Below are 12,627 nucleotides of genomic sequence, written 5' to 3'. Positions count from 1 at the left end.
GTCTTGGGAGGGGGTGTGCGAGTCACCACGCGTGCCCTGGAAGCTTCATCAGCCTCATGGTGAATTCACCTCTGTGTGTGGACAGAGGTAGAGCTTGGTGCTATGTTGCCAATTCTCCTGCGCCCTTCCCTTCCGCACTCCCCCACTTTTATTTGGCCAGCTTCCCCACATCCTGTGTTGCCCTTGTGGCTCGGGCACATGGGCCCTTGTGATTCCTGCCTGGTACACACACTTTCCTGGCGTGTGTGACATTGCAGTGTCATGTCCCCACCGGCCTGGGGGCTCCTCGAGGGCAGGGGCTGGGTCTCAGCTCAGGGTGAGGACTTAACACGGGCACAGCCTGAGCTGGTGCTGGGTACTGGGGCTGTGCACAGACCAGTCCCCCTGAGGGGTCTCCCTGGGCCAGGGCTGAGTGGGGCTCCCTACCCAACCAGCCAGGCCCTGGCCCCCTGAGGCACCCACCCTCTCTCTGGTGCAGTTCTCCCAGCAGGAGGAGAAGAGGCAGAAGTCAGAGCGGCTGCAGCAACAGCAGAAACACGAGAACCAGATGCGGGACATGCTGGCGCAGTGCGAGAGCAACATGAGCGAGCTGCAGCAGCTGCAGGTACCGCCCTGCCTGCCCCTGCCCCTGCCCCCAGGCTGCCTCAGTTTCCCCAAGGCCATCAGCTCTCAGGGGGCCAGAAACTCCACAGCAGGGAAGGATCTTCATCAGACACGCCCGGGATGGATGGTTTCCAGCCCTGCCATGCTGCTCTAGGGCTCTGTGAGGTTGGGCAAATCATATCACCCTCCTAAGCCATAGCTCTCACACTCCTAAAATGGGCGTGGGGATGACCATTCCTGCTGTGCAGGATTGGGGCAAGGACTTGTGAATGAAGTGACGGAGCTGGCAGTGGGCTGCTGCAGGGTTTCTGAGTCATCACTGTGTTTTGGGCAAAGGTGGTCGGGGTGTGGCCGAGCCCCTTGTGGGCTGCTTTTCCTGTGGTAATTCCTGACCTCTTCAAGCTTCCTGGCCCCTGGGTTTGCCCCACGCCTGAGGGTCCTGTCCCCAGGAGCTGGTACCTGAAGCCCCCTTGTGGGGACGGGGCTGATTCGAACCTCAGGAACTGCTCAGGCTGTTGGACCCATCGGGCAATTTCTGGAGAGGTGGGGAGGCGTGGAGGAAACATTCCAGGTGTTGAGGCCTCCCCGGCAGGGCTCTGCTGATTGCCACTGTGTGACTTTTGGCCAAGCCATTCACCTTCCGCATCCGTTTTCCTATCCCTGCCTCGGGTTTCTGTGAGCACTGAGAGAGCCCGTATGAAGTGCCGAGCACAGCTCCTGGCAGGCCACGGGCATGCAGCGCTGCTGCGAGTATTACTTCTCACTCAGCCAAGTTCTAAACTCCCAGAAGCCTCTAGCATGAAACCCAAAATGAAAATCTCCCAAAGGATTCTACTTTTCCAACCCAGTAGGGTCGTGGTATCTGGATAAAGGCACTTTCCCCCTGCTTTATAAGCTCCTCATGACAAGACTGATTCCCTGCAAGAAATCAACAGGGACTTGTCACTGCTGCCTATGAGAGAGATTTACATTTTGTAAAGCAGATAACTTACCTCAGAGAAAGAACAGTGAGGTTAGAAGAGTCTCACCCATGTCAGTGACCCTCATTCCTTGCCACAGATCTCCCTGAGGAAATTATATGTGAGACATACAGAGTATCTTAGCTCGGGCTGCCATAACAAAATACCATGATGCTTTAATTGACAGAAACTTCTTTCTCACAGTTCTGAAGGCTGGAAGTCTGAGATCAGGGTGCCAGCAGGGTGGGGTTCTGGTGAAGGCTCCCTTCCTGGCTTGCGGACAGCTGCCTTCTTGCTGTATCCTCACAGAAAGTTGCAAATTTACTACACCTCCCCCCCACAGAGTTAATAAGAACTATTAACATATTCTGGACTATTCCTCCAGGCACTTCTTGGTGCATGTGATTTACGTATAGAGTTTGAATAAATGGGATTTATAGTCAAGAAGAAATAATAAATGAATGATGCTGGTGCCCTCGTAGCCACAGCGTGAGGTGTGTCTCAGTCTTCAGGGCCTGCGTCTTCTGATTTCTCACCTGTTCTGCCTGGAATTTGTTCCAGAATGAAAAGTGCCACCTCCTGGTAGAGCACGAAACCCAGAAGCTGAAGGCCCTGGATGAGAGCCATAACCAGAACCTGAAGGAATGGCGGGACAAGCTTCGGCCGCGCAAGAAGGTAACCTTATCCGAGCCGGTGGGCTCAGTCTCGGGCTCTGCTCTGTGCCATGCACAGGCCTCTGGCCAGGACATGTTAGGTCTCCTTATTTTGGTGGACTCTTGCTTTGTGGCACCATCAAATGGATCTCCAGCCCGAGAAAGAGAGAGGAACTTTCTAACCCTTTGTGGCTGAACGCCCTGCAGCTTCCACCTCTGGAAGGGCAGCCTCTTGTTTAGCTCCCTCTCACGGACCGAAGGACTCCTGCCATGTGTCCACAGAGGATGCTGCAGTGAGTCAAACCAGCCATGCTGCTGGGCCAGAAGCCCAGCCTGTGGGGATTTTCTCTTAGAGGAAGTTATTCTGAGAAGTCAGAACGCAGCACCAGATAAACTGCTTGCCGATTTAGTTTTCTGTTGCTGTGTGATGAACTGCCACACACTTAGCAGCTTAAACCAACACCCGTTTACTCTCTCCTAGTGATGGAGTTCAAGAGTCTGGGTGGGCTCTCTGGGTTCTCTGCTCAGGGTCTCACCAGGCTGCAATCAACGTTGTCAGCGTGGCTGGGCTCTTAGCTGAAGTTTCTGGGGAAGAATCACTTCCAAACCCATTCAGCTTTCGACAGAATCCAGTTCCTTATGGCTGTAGGTCTGAGGTCCCTGTTTCCTTGCTGACCTCAGACGGGTTATTTTCTAGAAGCCACCAGCACTCCTTATCATGTGGCCTCCTCCACCTCCAAATAGCAAGCATGCATTCAGACCTCCTCGTGCTTTGAATGTCTCTGATAGCCCTTTCTGCCACCAGCTAGAGAAAACCCTTTTGTGCTCACGTGATTAAATCAGGGTCATGGGATAGCCTCCCTGCTTGCAGGAATGATACCACATTCAGAGTTTCCACCCACACGCAGAGGAGCGGGGAGAGTTATATGAGAGAGAGTCACAGGGGTCATTTTTGAATGGTGCCTGCCATACTTTCACCTTCAAACCCCATGCCCTCGCTCAGTCCTGCATCTTTCTTTACTGCCCTGTCTCTCTCTTTCTCTGCAAAGCCCTGTCACAATTTCTTCCTCCACCCACTGAGAAATTCCTTTCTCAGCCCACTGCAGCCACTGCTGGCAAGGTCAATAACAACATCCTGGTGGCTGACTCCCATGGATACAGCTTGCTGGACTTGACCTCCTTGTGGCAGCCAATGCTGCCAGTCACTCTCTTCCTCGCCTGCCTTGTCCTCCTAGGCCCACCTTCTGTTGGGCTTCTTCTCTGTCACTAGCCCCTTTGCAACGTCTCTCCTGACCCATCTGTTGATTTCTTTATTTTATTTTTTATTTTGGAGACAGAGTTTCACTCTTTCGCCCAAGGCTGGAATGCGGTGGTGCCATCTCGGCTCACTTCAGCCTCTGCCTCCTGGGTTCAAATGATTTTCCTGCCTCAACCTCCTGAGTAGCTGGGATTACAGGCACGTGCCACTATGCCTGGCTAGTTTTTCTATTTTTAGTAGAGACGGGGTTTCACCATGTTGTCCAGGCTGGTCTTGAACTCCTGACCTCAAGTGATCCGCCCCCCTCGGCCTCCCAAAGTGCTGGGATTACAGGCGTGGAAACGTGGCTCTCTGCAACCTCTGCCTCCTGGGTTCAAGTGATTCTCCTGCCTTAGCTTCCCGAGTAGCTGGGACTACAGATGTGCATCACTGTGCCTGGTGGAGATATAATTTTTTTAAAATATTGTATAATGAAATGTGTCAACTTTTGGAAGATCTGCATAACTCAGTAAACCAATATTTTCTAAGTGACCAGTGCATGATGTTACAGGATCATGGCTGGAACAAAGTTACATCCAAGTGCAAGAAAGACCAGCGGATTTTTTTTTTTTTTTTCCTGAGACGGAGTGGCGCTATCTCGGTTCACTGCAACCTCCACCTCCCAGGTTCAAGCGATTCTCCTGCCTCAACCTTCCTGAGCAGCTGGGATTATAGGCACCCGCCACCACTCCTAAAGTGCTGGGATTATAGGTGTGAACCCAGGAGTTCGACACCAGCCTGGGCAACACAGTGAAACCTCATCTCTACAAAAAATACAAAAATTAGCCGGGCACAGTGGCACATGCCTGTAGTCCCATATACTCTGGAGCCTGAGATGGGAGGATCGCTTGAGGCCAGGAAGTCAAGGCTGCAATGAGCCATGATTGCACTACTGCACTCCAGCCTGGGGGACAGATTGAGGCCCTGGCAAAAAGAAAAAAAAAAAAAAATTGAGAAGCTGTCAAGTTCAGGCTGGTGGACACAGGTTTTCCAAAGTTCTCATTTTTGCTTGAATGCTCACATTTTGTCATTGGCAATAAATATCCTTAGTTTGTTTCCCTTGAAGTGATCAGCTCAGTTTGTTCATTTTCAAGAGAGTGTTTGCTAAATACCCATATTTGTCAGTAATTTTTTTTTTGAAATGGGGTCTTGCTATGTTGCCCAGGCTCATTTCGACTACCTGGGCTCAAGCAGTTCTCCTGTCTCAGCCTCCCAAGTAGCTGGAACTATAGACACATGCCACCATGCCCAGTTGGGAGTTGTTTTCTAATCAAAATGATATTCTGCAGAATCAAGTGGTGAGTTCAGCCCACAACTCAAGACAATTGCACAAGAACAATATCAGGCACAAGAACAGCATCTCTAGACAGCCATCATGCTTTGACTGGCAGCAGGCGGGCCTTATGCATAGTTCTCATTTCCTCACACAGGACGTTAAAGGGCTGTGACCTTGAAGGTCAGGATTTAATAAAATGAACCATTTGTGTTGCACCATCAAGGTGATCTTAAGTGCAATTGGCTTTATTGTTTTAATTGAAAAACTTTCTAAAATACTGTGAGTGGGCCTGGCATGGTGGCTCACACCTGTAATCCCAGCACTTTGGGAGGCCAAGGCAGGTGGATCACCTGAGGTCAGGAGTTCGAGACCAGCCTGGCCAACATGGCGAAACCCAGTCTCTACTAAAAATACAAAAATTAGCCAGACATGGTGGTGCATGCCTGTAATCCCAGCTACTCGGGTGGCTGAGGCAGGAGAATCACTTGAACCCGGCGGGCAGAGGTTGCAGTGAGCCAAGATCTCACCACTTCACTCCAGCCTGGGCGAAAGAGTGAAACTCCATCTCAAAAAATAAAAATAAAAATAAACACATGTGAGTGCACGGTGGTGAAGAATACCCATTCAGTTAGGAGGGGCCGTTGTCTTAATCCTCCAGAAGCTCCAGAAGTTTTACCCATCATTGCTTTTGTACCATTAGCACAAATATCAAAACAGTGAAAAAGCAAACTGTGTCTTAGTAGGAAACTAGAGCTTGCTGCCCCTCCCCCACCCCCAGAAAGTGTTTTGGGCCCCCTAGGGGTTCGTGGACCACACTTCGAGAACTACTGTTCTTGCCTTATCTCCCGTGAGTCTCATCCCCCACTTGTGCTCTGAGCAGATTTCAGTACCCAAATAGATCTCCATGCCATATGCGCTTCCCTCGTTCCCTGCTGGGCTTTTGCCCAGCCTGTTCCCCTTGCCAGGAATTCTCTACCCACCAGCCTTTGCTTGGCCAACTTCTGTTTGTCTTCATTATTCAGGCCTCCCCCACGGAGGCTGTATGGTGTCTTCTGGGCTCCCCGTCCTTGCCCCTGTCATGGTGCTTATCACATGGGATTGCATTTGTGTGTCATCGTTAGCTTGATGGTTCATTCGTTTGTGTATTAATGCAACACATATTTCTTGAACACCTGCTAAGTGCCCCACGCTGTTTCAGACACTAGAGATACTGCATTGAACAAAAGGGACAAGTCCGTGCCCTCCGGAAGAACCGACCTTCTAGTAAGGGGCCAAGAAGCAGGGAAGGAAACAGCATGGGGGGGTCACAAAGTGAGGCTGCTTCAGACGGTGTGGCAGGAAGATGTCGTCTAAGAAGATGACATCTGAGCCAAGATCTGAAGGACCTGAGGGAGGGAGGCGTGCAGCCGTGGGGGTTTTCAGGGGGACATTCCCAGCACAAGGAAGAGCAACTGCAAAGGCCCGGACACCTTGCTTGTGAAACAAGGAGACCCCTGAGCTGGAGAGAGTGGTGGTGACGGAGGGAGGTGATAGGAGGTAAAGTCAGAGGGGTGGGGGGCCTGTGTAAAGTCTGGCTTTTACTCTGTGTGAGATGGAAGCCACTGGAGGGTTCCGAGCAGAGAACAGGGTGGTCTGACTCATGTTTTGAAAAGGATCCCGCTGGCTGCCCTCAGGGGTCAAGAGTGGAGGCAGAGAGACCAGTAAGGAAACTATTGTGATGACCTTGGTGTGCAATGATGGCAGCTTGGACTAGGATGGTATCTGGAACTAGGATGGTATCAGAGGTTGGGGGAATTTGTCCATTTCCTCTCTAGCTGGCAGTCTAGACGTTCTTGCTGGTCACCAGCTTTGGGATCTTGGGCAAGCCATCTTCCCCGCTCTGGGCCTGTATTAGTCTGGATTCTCTAGAGAAACAGAACCAAGATAGAGAGAGGATGTGTGTGTGTGTGTGTGTGTGTGTGTGTGTGTGTGTGTGTGTGTGTGTGTGTGTGTAGGGAGAGGGAGAGGGAAATTGATTTAGTTATTTTAAGGAATTGGCTTACACGATTGTGGGGGCTGGTATGTCTGAAATCTGCAGGACAGGTCAGCAGGCTGGAGACCCCCAGTTGTTGTTGCTGTCTAGAGGCAGAATTCCTTCTCTCTTTTCTCTGAAGGCCTTCAACTGATTGAGGCCCACCCACATGATGAAGGGTAATTTGCTTTACTCAGAGTTTACTGATTGAAATGCTAATCACATCTAGAAAATACCTTCATAGTGACATCTAGCTGGTGTTTGACCAAACAGGTGGATACCATGGCCTTGCCAAGCTGACACATAAAATTAACCATCACAGAAATTAGTCGGGCACAGTGGCGCATGCCTGTAATCCCAGCTACATGGGGGGCTGAGGCAGGAGAATGGCTTGAACCCGGGAGGCGGAGGTTGCAGTGAGCCGAGATCGCATCACTGCACCCCAGCCTGGGTGACAGAGCAAGACTCCGTCTCAAAAAAAAAAAAAAAAATGGGGCCTCAGTGTGGTTATTTGTACACTGAAGCTATCAATACTGCAAGGTTATGTCAGAAGTCGCCAGCACATAGTACAAGGCCAAGGACATACTCATTCCCCTAAACTCTCTGAGGAGAAAACTGCCCGAGTTACTCTTAATCTCATGCCACGGGTCCTGAAGTCCTGAGGTTTGTTCTGCCATCGTACCTCAGTTCTGCTTACTGTAACTGTGGTCTGGACAGGAGGCAACTGCCCATCTCAGCTGTGTGATGGCCTTGGGAGTCCTTGAATTGAGGCCTCCCTCCCTGCGCTCATGGAGCTTTCTGGCTGGAAGCTGACCAAGATCCCAGACTTCCTGTTAGGCCCACGCTCATCAGTTTCTGTAACCATGGTCTGCTGGGACTTTCCATACTTGACACTCAAGTCAATAATGTTCCTGCTGACATAGGTTGGTTCTGCAATCAGGAAATGAACGTCCACCTGGTTCTCTTGCCTGGGGGTTCTATACCCTTGGCCTATCCTGAGAGAGTTTGAAAATGAATGATCGCGTTTCCTCTAGCTATTGCCTTATGTCTCAGATCGCTTCAAAGAGGGGCCTGGGCTCAGGGGAGGCACCACGAGTGTGCAGTTGGGAAGCCAGCATTGGACTTTGCCTGTGGGGGCTGCCTCTGTGCAGAATTCTTTATAGAATTCTTCTGTCATTAGCTACTTGGGTTTCTGCTGGAACAATGACCCGGAGGTGATGATTTTTATTCGAGAATAAATGGTCTTTTACATTCTTGCATTACAGTCAGCAGCCTGCGAACCCCCTGCCTTGTATGGAGGCAGGGAGATGATTGTACATTGTGGAGTATTTTTAGAAAAATTCAGATGTATTTCGAGTAAGTACAGAATATCTGGTAGAGTCAATGAAGTGTTGCTTGGGTCAGTGTTCACACAGAATGTGGCCTCAAACAAGTCAAATCTTCCCTCCTGAACCCTGGCTTTTCGGGCTGTAAAATGTAGATAATATTTATTTCCTTAAAGTAGGTGTTAGCAAACCACTGCCAATGTCCTAATCTGGCCCACCACCTATATTTGTAAATAAAGTTTTATTGGAACACAGCCATGCTCGTTCATTTACAGGTTGTCTGTGGCTGATTTTGTACTACAGTGGCAGTTGAGTAGTCACAATAGAGACCAAATATGTCCTGCAAAGCCAAAAATGTTTACTATCTGTCATATAACAGAAAAAAGATCGCTGACTCTGGCCTTGGAAGGTTGTATTGAGAAATATATGTGGTGGGTAGAACAGAATAATGCTTAAACAGCCCAGGCTTTGGAGTCACACAGGTGGGATGAAGTCCTAACTCCTCCATTACTAGTTGTGAAACCTTGGGCAAGTTACTAAACCATTCTGTGCTCAAAAAGTAGTAGCTATTATTATTAAATTGTTGGTATTCCTAGAGCAGAGGTCCCAAACTGATAGCCTATGTGCTGGAATTGGCTTACAGGCATGGTATGTTTGGCCAACATAGTGATGTAAAAAAAATTTTTTTTTTTTTTTTTTGAGACGGAGTCTTGCTCTGTCACCCAGGCTAGAGTGCAGTGGCGCGATCTTGGCTCACTGCAACTTCCACCTCGCCTCAAGTGATTCTCCTGCCTCAGCCTCCCAAGTAGCTGGGATTACAGGCACACACTACCAGACCTGGCTAATTTTTGTATTTTTAGTAGAGATGGGGTTTCGCCACGTTGGCCAGGCTGGTCTTGAACTCCTGACCTCAGGTGATCCGCCCGCCTTGGCCTCCCAAAGTGCTGGGATTACAAAGCTGAGCCACCTCGCCTGGCCTGTAAATTTTTTAAAAGATGTCCACTTTTAAGTATATAAGGAGATTTTACATTAAAATCTTGATTTCCAGTTTCTTTAGAAAATCCTAGGCCAGGCGCGGTGGCTCACGCCTGTAATCCAAGCACTTTGGGAGGCCAAGGTGGGTGGATCACATGAAGTCAGGAGTTTGAGACCAGTCTGGCCAACACGGTGAAACCCCTTCTCTATTAAAAATACAAAAATTAGCCAGTCATGGTGGCAGGTGCCTGTAATCCCAGCTACTGGGGAGGCTGAGTCAGGAGGATCACTTGAACCTGTGAGGCTGAATTTGCAGTGAGCCAAGATAGTGCCACTGCACTCCAGCCTGGGCGACAGAGCAAAACTCTGTCTCAAAAAAAAGAAAAGAAAAATATTTCTGGTAGGATCCAATTTACCTAGATAGACTTGCTTGTGCCCAAGGGAACCTCCTGCAGTGCTTTTCAACTAGAGCTCTCCTCTGAGTTACCTGAAGAGTTTGTACAGTACAGAAGGCCTTGGTCCCACCACAAATCTTCAAAATTCGAACCTCTGGGTTTAGGCAAAGGCACGTGTATTTTGTTTTTGTTTTTGTTTTTGAGATGGAGTCTCGCACTGTCGCCCAAGTTGGAGTGCAGTGGCGCAATCTCAACTCAGGCATGTGTATTTTGAAAAAAAAAAAAACTTCTGACATCTCTGCTTCCTTTGCTGCTAAATCTCTCTCCATCTTCTCCCTCGGGCTTTTCTCCAGTCATTTGGCTGTTTTCCTGCCAGGGGATTTGCATCTGCTTTTTTTCCTCCCTGCCCCGTCTAGATTGACATTTCCCCCAACTGTACCCTTCAGTCCACAGGGAGCTTCTGAGTGGCGGTGGCAGGAGGTGGTACTTACCTCCTGTGGGAGGAGCTCTAGGGTAGGAAATAGGGAAGCCGTAGTTTCTCAAGCACTGAGGCCTGGAAGGGAATGTTCCAGAGAAGGCCATGTCAGTGGGGGTCCTGTGAGTGGGACACCCATGTGTGGCCTGCAGATCTCACCAAGTGCCATCCGTCCTCTCTCTTCCCTAGGCTCTGGAAGAGGATCTGAACCAGAAGAAGCGGGAGCAGGAGATGTTCTTCAAGCTGAGCGAGGAGGCGGAGTGCCCAAACCCCTCCACCCCAAGCAAGGCCGCCAAGTTCTTCCCCTACAGTTCTGCGGATGCTTCTTAACAACCGCCCGGGGCTGTGGCTGGCAGCTTGGTGGGCCCCAGGGCCTTCTCCTTCATTCTCTGTGAACATGTAACTCAGGACCCCTTTTCCCTCTTGCGTCTGTGCCAGCTCAAATCCAGCCCCTCGCCCTGTGCCACCCCAACTGTGCCTGATAGACCTGCCCCAGCGTTCCTGACTTCTCGCTGGCCTGTGGAGGGTGAGGTGTAATTATTTGTCACCTGACCCTAATGTATATTCTCCTTGAGCCCCAGATCCCTTCAAGCTGGAAGGGATGGGGCTGTTGGTGGGGTCAGGGTCCAAGAGGAATGGGTGTTCTGTGGCCTCGAGTCCTCTCCTGTTTGCGAAAATACCAGTTTTGCTCTCTGTGGGACAAAGCACTGCTGATGAAGTCCCCGTGGGCTCATCCGGGCTGGAATTCTTGGTTTTTCAGCCATTCCCTGCAGAGTCACTGAATCATCAAGTCCCTCACAGCCATTTCTGTTCCCAGTGGAGCCAGGCCTGCAGCTGGCTGCTCAGGAGATGGCCTCATTCCTCCTGGTCTCCCAGTTTGCTTTCCACTTAAGACAAAGCCTTGTCTATGTGGGGGGCGGGGACCGGGGAAAGAGGGAGGCTGAAATGTTTATTCTGCTTCTCCCGTGTTTCATGCCGTCTCGCGTCCCCCTTCCTGCACGTGGGTGTGAATGCACACACATACGCGTACACACAGGACTTGGTCTGCTGGCCTGGCCTCTTCTGCCCAGGTGGGTTGGAACACGTTTGCTGCCTGAGCCTGTGCCACTGAGCACGTTAGGTGGAGCAGTTGGTGTGGCGCGTGCGGGGTGTTGGCACCGGAGGCATGGAGAAGCACAGGCTGTACTGCCGGGCTGCGATTCGTGCTGGCCACCGCACAGGCTCCTGTGTGCAGGGACTGATTCCTCAGCACACGAGGCCTCCACAACCCAGTCTGCTCCATAGCACTCTGGCCCACCCTGTCTGCAGGTGAAACAGGAGGGCTGTTTCCCTCTGCCCCGTCCCCCCGACTGTGTTCAGGAGTCCCACCTTGCATTTCAGACCTGGGCTGGCAGTCTCTTGGACTTCTCTTCAGGAAGAAAAAGCATCAGGGGGAAATGGAATGCCCCTGCCCCAGGAACATGGCGGAAGCACAGGTTCTGTACCTCAGATGGACTCCTGCTGGGCCTTCGGGGTCTCAGTTGGCTTCCCCCAGATTCTGATTCTACGGCTGCAGAGTGTATATAACGCAATAAAAGCAAATGTTTGAACCAGTATGCGGGTTTACTTACAAGGAAACCTTTTTTCACCCTGATTTCTAATTATTTTATTGAAACAACTATAAAATGTATGGTTTCTCCAGGAAGATATCTGCTTTTTAAAACAACAAACAACAACACCACAAAACTGGTAATGATTTGGAGTAATCATATGGGCGTATTGAGTCTGGGTAGTGTTTCGCTGGTGGTAGAGTGGTTGAGACTTCCTGGGAGGACTGTTTCCGCCTTCACTCCTACAGATTTAAGATTCTTTATTTTTAGGCCGGGCATGGTGACACCTGAGGTGAGGAGTTCGAGACTAGCCTGGCCAACATGGCAAAACCCTGTCTCTACTAAAAGTACAAAAATTAGCCAGGCGTGGTGGTGCATGCCTATAATCCCAGCTACTCGGGAGGCTGAGGCAGGAGAATCACTTGAACCCAGGAGGCAGAGGTTGCAGTAAGCCAAGGTCACACCACTGCACTCCAGCCTAGGTAACAGGGCGAGACTCTGTCTCTAAAAAAAAAAAAAAAAAAATTCTTTGAGACAGGGTCTGTAATATGTTGCCCAAGCTGATCTCAAACTCGTGGCTCAACTGATTCCCCCGCTTCAACCTTGAGTAGCTGGGACGACAGATACATGCTACTGCGCCCAGCTAGGTTAAGGTTCTGTATACTCTGTCTTTCTAAAGCAATTCCCTGGAAATTTTCTCAACGTTGGTTATAACTGAACGCTTGGGAAGGGAGGGGCAGCCCTTCAACAGGAAAAGGGGACTGCCCAAATCTTAAATGCGTAGTCAAGATTCTCTTGGAGCTAGCAATGGTTCTCAGGTTAGTGAGCGTTTAGCTTGCCTGCTGCAGAATTTGACCCAGATAGGGGTGTTTTTCAGGTCTCTCACAAATGAGACAAGCAAAACAATTGTCTCCTTTTATTCTCTTTGGTGCATAGGTGCTGGGGAAACATGAACTAGTGGCAGTGTAACTGCAGAACATAGACCCAGTTCTACCAGGCCAGGCCAGCGTTGGGAACCGCCAGACAGGGCTGCTTTGGGCTTTGCTTACAGTATTTCCGTGTGTAGCCT

At 50.3% G+C, this 12,627-nt stretch overlaps 1 protein-coding gene across 1 annotated transcript in view; it reads left to right on the top strand.

Moving 5' to 3' along the window:
* The window catches only part of STK10 (serine/threonine kinase 10), a 144,340-nt gene extending 132,776 nt beyond the window's left edge, over positions 1 to 11,564 (top strand). The window contains exons 17-19 of the mRNA XM_019027991.4: positions 479 to 604; positions 2,124 to 2,237; positions 10,159 to 11,564. Of these exons, the coding sequence (XP_018883536.3) occupies positions 479 to 604; positions 2,124 to 2,237; positions 10,159 to 10,299 (381 nt within the window). The 3' untranslated portion in view covers positions 10,300 to 11,564. The remainder of the gene's footprint in view (positions 1 to 478; positions 605 to 2,123; positions 2,238 to 10,158) is intronic.
* Positions 11,565 to 12,627: the final 1,063 nt, after the last annotated feature.

This window comes from Gorilla gorilla, chromosome 4 (assembly GCF_029281585.2).
Source record: "Gorilla gorilla gorilla isolate KB3781 chromosome 4, NHGRI_mGorGor1-v2.1_pri, whole genome shotgun sequence".
Lineage (NCBI taxonomy): Eukaryota > Metazoa > Chordata > Mammalia > Primates > Hominidae > Gorilla > Gorilla gorilla.
The sequence above is the reverse complement of the archived record's forward strand: the minus strand, read 5'-3'. Positions and strand labels throughout refer to the sequence as shown.